The 6,000-nt window shown below is 44.9% G+C and overlaps 1 protein-coding gene across 1 annotated transcript in view; it reads left to right on the top strand.

The window, feature by feature from the left end:
* Positions 1 to 545: 545 nt before the first annotated feature.
* The window catches only part of MARCHF6 (membrane associated ring-CH-type finger 6), an 80,493-nt gene continuing 75,038 nt past the window's right edge, over positions 546 to 6,000 (top strand). Inside the window, exon 1 of the mRNA XM_070357718.1 lies at positions 546 to 783. Within this exon, the coding sequence (XP_070213819.1) occupies positions 765 to 783 (19 nt within the window). The 5' untranslated portion in view covers positions 546 to 764. The remainder of the gene's footprint in view (positions 784 to 6,000) is intronic.

Raw genomic sequence — 6,000 nt, 5'->3', positions numbered from 1 at the left:
TTCCTCAAAACGTGCATCAGAACTGCCCACAGGTACGGAACAAAAGTGCCTATTCCTGGACCGACGGAGTATCGGGCAGGAAGAGGGGAGTGGAGCCGGGTGCAGAACTCGTCTTTTCACAGGCGCCCAGGTAGCTCTTCAGCCCCGAGGCCCGCCTGTGTGGTGCACCGCGGTGCGGCGGCGGGTGCAGGGCTCGCTCCCGCTGCCCTCCTCCCTTGGCTCCGTGCCTTCTCTGTCGCCGCCTCCCCGCCCCCACCTCGGTGTCATTAGAGTTCAGTTCCTTCTAAGGTTTCAGCCTCGCCGGCCGCGCAGCCCTCTGGACAAAGCCCAAGTGGCCCGCGGCCCACGACAGCGGCCACCCCGCGGCCTGTGGAGGGAGTCGGGGGGTGGGGAGGGAATGTCCCGCAACGCCCCCACGGCCATCGCCCACTGAGCATGTGCACAGCGGCGCTGCCGGAAGTGACAACACACGTCGCGGAGTCGCCCCGCCCCTTCCGCCTGCACGCCCCGCCCAGGCCTCGCCCCTCCGCTCTCCCCGCCCCTCCCCCTCCCCTCTCTCGCCCGCTTTCTGTCAGCCTCTCTCCCTCTCCCTCTCCCCCCTCTCTCTCTTCCTCTCTCGCACCTGAGCACACGCACCTGCCCGGGCCCGGCTCCGCTCCCTCCTCCTTCCTCCCCTTCCCTCCCCCTTCCCCGCCCCGGCCGGAAGGCTCCGGCCGCGGCCGCTGGAGCCTCGCGGCTGCGTCACCGCCGCCCCCCCAGACAAGATGGACACCGCGGAGGAAGGTAAGACGGCAGCGCCCGCGCCCTGTGCTTGCGGCTCCCGCGGTCGGGTCGGGCCCGTGCCGGTTCCGTGCGGCGCTCGAGGAGGGCGGCGGGGCCCGGGCGGCGCGTGAGGTGGCGGAGTGGGCGGGGGCGCCTCCGCTCGGGTCAGGGGCTCGCGATGACAGCGTCGCGAGCGGGCGGGACCGTGGCGGGGCCGGCACCCGGGCCGTTTGCTCCGCGGAGGAGCGGGGCGCGAGGGGCGGCGGGGAGCCTGAGGGGACCCGTCGGCGCCTCCAGCCGTTCCCCGCGCGCCCGCGCGGGTCGTGGGCCGGGGGCGTCGGGCTGCGGTGGCCGGCGTGGCTCCCCGACCCACCCCCCAACTCCGTCCCGTCGGCCCCGGGGGGCGACGGCGCCGTCGTCGCGGCTCGAAGTCTGAGGGGGCGTTTTCTACGTCCTTCTCCCCCCCCCACCCCGCCACACTCGGTTTTGTCCGTCTTTTAACGTTGCTTCGCCCGGCCGTTCCAGCGGCCCGACCCCTTCGCGACGAAACTTCTTTGTTGACTCTGAAACTTCGCGAAAAACACCTCGCCAGGTGACGGCCGAGTGACCCCTATCTGAAGCCCTCGCCCTCTTGCTTGCGTGCCCCCACCGGTAATTTGTTTACAGACGAGGAAGGAGCAGGCCCAGCGAGGTTATTCGAAGCAGGAAGGCTCTGAAGAGACTCCTTTTGTTTGGGTGCAGTTTATTTTGTGCTCAGCCCCTGACACCGATAAGCAGAGTTTGTGTGTGTGTGTGTGTGTTTGCCTGGTGGGTGCGTGTGCTTTGACACCAGCTGACTCGTAAGCAGAATACAGAAGAGAAGACACAACTGAACATCTGTGGCTATTGACATGCATTTGCTTTATTCAGTGAAAGTAGTTAGGTTGTTTTTAAGCAATTTTATCTTCCTAGAGTCTATCGAATATTGAGTGAGTGTATAGATGAACTTACTAGTTTGTTTCTTGTTTTGATCATCAGTGAAGATACATTTATGCTTGAGGTATCTTATGTGGGGATGTGATAAGCGTCTTTGAGCCTTTCAGATTGTGACTCTTGGTGATTTTAGATGAAGATCGTTGAGGACTGTCGTGGTATGCAATAATTAGTGGTAGAAAATATGATATTGTCCATATATGTAATGAGTGGAGGGGATCAATGTATCATTTTTTAAAGAAGTCTTTTATTAAGAACCTCAGCTGTAATGATATTTTCATGTTATACTTGACAGTTTACAAAGCATAGTTACATGCCTTCACATTTGATCTTACTAAAAGCCCTGTGGAGTAGGTAGGTATTATCTTTTATAGATGTGGAAGTTATTGGTAGTTATTTTAGTTAAAGTTTGTCCAGGTTTCACACCCTAATAAGAAAGATTTAAACCTAGGTATCCTAATTACAAATAATTTTCCTTTCATTGTGTTTCGGCTGTTTCTATTATGTACTGTGAGTGAAGGAAAGATCATTGCCACAGGAGACTCCTTTGGAAACAGTCAAGTGAAACTGCTGAGATTAAGAATGACTTTTTTTGGACAGGTGGTCCTAGTGTGTAAATTTCTGTCTACATCCATACATCCTTTTGGGTTCAAATTTTAGTGACTCAACCTAGTAATACATGTGTTTATTGATTTATCACTTGATATATACCGGCATGTTTTATTAAGTTCTCATTCTTCGGGCTTATGCATTTAGTACCTGCATACACTTACCGTACAATAGTGGTGATTCAGGAATTGCAGAATCTCAGTCTATGTGGAATCGTGGAAGACATATTTTCAGTGTGCTTCTTAGTGCACTTTTTTTTTTTTTTCTTTTCTGTGTAAAATTATAATCAGGATGAGGTATAAATGATGTTTATGTACTGACTCGAATACTGTTCTCTATTGAAATAACTAACATTTATTGAGGGCTTGATGTATGGGCATGTCCTTCACTAAACATTTTACACACAACTCACATTTTACATACAAACACTTATCGGTAGGTAGCATTCTCTTTTCACAGATGAGGAGACTGAGGGTTAATATGATTAAGTAACTTTGCCAGGGTCATAACAGGTGACCGATGTCAGAGGCAAGATTCAAACTCAGTCCTGTCGGACTTTGTGATTACGTTAGATATTTCAGACCTCATGTTTAAATTAGGTATTTATAAGTGGATACTCTGTGTCTTCTTGGTGGCTCAGATGGTAAAAAAATCTTCCTGCAGTGCAGGACACCTGGGTTTGATCCCTGGGTGGGCAAGATGCCTTGGAGAAGGAAATTGCTAACCACTCCAGTATTCTTACCTGGAGAATTCCATGGACAGAGGAGCCTGGTGGACTGTAGTCCATAGAGTCACAAAGAGTTGGACACAGCTGAGCAACTTTCACTTTCACCTTGTATCCAATGTTGAGATAACTGAATTTTTGTTACTCTGTTTATAAGATGAATCATTTATATGATTGGCAAAGTGTAACTTTGAATTTGTTTTATGACACTGTTAGCTATGAAATGAAAGTGACTTTTAATACTTCTCATGCCTAATTTTGCAAAATTCCAAATTAGAAGTCTTCTGAAATTTTCAAATTAATGTAAACTTAACTTGAAAAAAGGCTGGAAAGAGCAGGAGGATTACAGAAGATTTCATGATAAAATGATATAGTGACGATACCAAAAAGCTTGGAAGCAACATCTGTTTGCTAAATGAGTTACTACAGGTTATTTCTTTAAAAAAATGCAGTTGGATTTTTATGTGATTATAAAAGAAACTTTCTTTTTGTAGGAGACTTGGAAAATATGGCTAAACATAAAGAACATAAAAATTTTAAAAATCTTTAAATTTTATCACTCATTGTTAATAACACCAAAGACATTGTTTACTTACCTGTTTTTTTATTATGTTAATATGAATAGATTGTTACTGAAATACCAACCAGCAAATAGTGTTAACTCTTCCATCTCTTTTAAAAATGCATGTTGCTTTCCCTTAATGGTACCATATATGATGTTATATGCCCAGAATGTTTCATATTTGTAGTAAAAACCCTGAATTGTTAGAAAAGTGATTGTTTGCCAGATTTTGACCCTTTGTATTAATTGTTTGTTCTGTATTAAAGTGTTCAGTCTATTCAATCTTATTTTTGCAAAACCAACAGGTATATCATCATTCTCATAATACAGGCATGCCTTGATTTTATTGTGTTTCACTTTATTGAGCTCTGTAGATAATGATTTTTTTTTTTCAACAAATTGAGGGTTTGTGGCAACCCTGCACCAAGTCTGTAGGTGCTGTTTTTCTAAAAACATTTGCTCACTTGCATGTCTCTGTGTCACATCTTAGTAATTCTTTCCGTATTTCAAATTTTCTCATTATTACTGTATTTGTTATAGTGATCTGTGATTTACTACTATTACAGTTGTTTTGGGGCACCATGAACTGTGCCCACAGAGAGAGCAAACTTAACTGATCAATGTGTGTTTTCTGACTGCCCCACTCACTGCTGTTGCCATTTCTTTTTTTTTCTCCTCAGGGCCTCGCTATTCCCTAAGACACTATAATATTGAAATTAGGCCGTTTAATAACCCCATAATGATCTCTTTTAAGTGTTCAAGTGAAAGAATAGTTGCCTGTCTCTCACTTTAAATCACAAGTTAGAAATGATTAAGCTTAGTGAGGAAAGTATGTTGAAATCCAAGGTAGGCCAAAAACTAGGCCTCTTGCTTCAGCTAGCCAAGGTGTGAATACAAAGATAAAGTTGTTGAAGAAATAAGTGCTGCTGCAGTGAACATACAGATGATAAGAAAGAGAAGCAGCTGTATTGCTAATAGAGTCTTAGTGGACTGGAGAGATCAGGCCAGGCCCACACTCCCTGAAGCCAAAGCCTACCCAGAGCAAGGCTCTCACTCTTTTCAGTTCTGTGAAGGCTGAGAGAATGGAGGAAGCTGCAGAGGAAACATTTAAAGCTAGCAGAGCTTGGTTCATGAGTTTTAAGGAAAGAAGTTGTCTGTTTAACGGTGAAGTGCAAAGTGAAATAGCCAGATGTCTAGAAGATCTAGCTGAGATAATTCTTGAAGGTGGGTCACACTGAAGAGCCGATTTTCAGTATCCACGAAACAGCCTTATATTGGCAGAAAATGCCAACTAGGATTTTAATAGCTGGAGAGGAGAAGTCAGTGCTTGACTTAAAAGCTTCAAAGGACAGGCTGACTTGTGTTAGGGGCTAATGTCATTTTAAGTTGAAGCTGTTGCTCATTTACTATTCTGAAAATCCTAGGGCTCTTAAGAATTATGCTAATTCTACTCTGCCTGTGCTCTGTAAATGGAACAAGGCCTAGATGACAGCACATCTGTTTACGACATGGTTTTCAGAATATTTTAAACCCACTGCTGAGACCTACTGCTCAGAAAAAAAAAGATTCCTTTAAAAATGTTACTGCTCATTGACAGTGTACCTGATCACCAAAGAGTTCTGATGGAGATGTGCAGTGAGATGAATGTTGTTTTCATACCTGCTGACAAACAGAATCCATTCTGTAGCCAGTGGATCAAAAAGTACTAATAATTTTGACTTGGAAAATCAAAGTCTTATTATTTAAGAAGAAATTTCTTAAGCTTATAGCTGCCATTTGTTGTTGTTCAGTTGTAAAGGCACGTCTTACTCTTTGCAACTCTGTGGACTGTAGCATGCCAGACTCCCCTGTCCTTCACTGTCTCCTGGAGTTTGCCCTCATTCATGTCCATTGAGTTGGTGATGTTATCTAATCATCTCATCCTCTGTGGCTTCAGCAAGCTGACATGGAGATAATGATTCCTTTGATGGATCTGGACAAAGTAAATTGACGACATTATGGAAAGGGTTCACCATTGTAGATGCCATTAAGAACATTTGTGATACTAGAACAACATTGTAAATCAATCATCATTCAATTAAAAGAATAAATAAAAAAATTTAAAAGAGAACATTTATGATTCACAGGAAGAGGTAAAAACATCAATGTCAACAGGAATTTAGAAGAGTTTGGTTCCAACCCTTGTTGATTTTGAGGGGTTCGAGACTTCAGTGGAGAAAGTAATTGCAGATGTGGTGTAAATAACAAAAAGCCTAGATTTAGAAGAGGAGCCTGAAGATGAGACTGAATTTTGTAATTTCATGGTAAAATATTAACAAATGAGTTGCAAAGGGGTGAGCAAAGAAAGTAGTTTCTTGAGACAAAATATACT

Source organism: Bos mutus, chromosome 20, assembly GCF_027580195.1.
Source record: "Bos mutus isolate GX-2022 chromosome 20, NWIPB_WYAK_1.1, whole genome shotgun sequence".
In the NCBI taxonomy this organism is placed as follows: domain Eukaryota; kingdom Metazoa; phylum Chordata; class Mammalia; order Artiodactyla; family Bovidae; genus Bos; species Bos mutus.
This window is presented reverse-complemented; position numbering and strand designations above follow the sequence as displayed.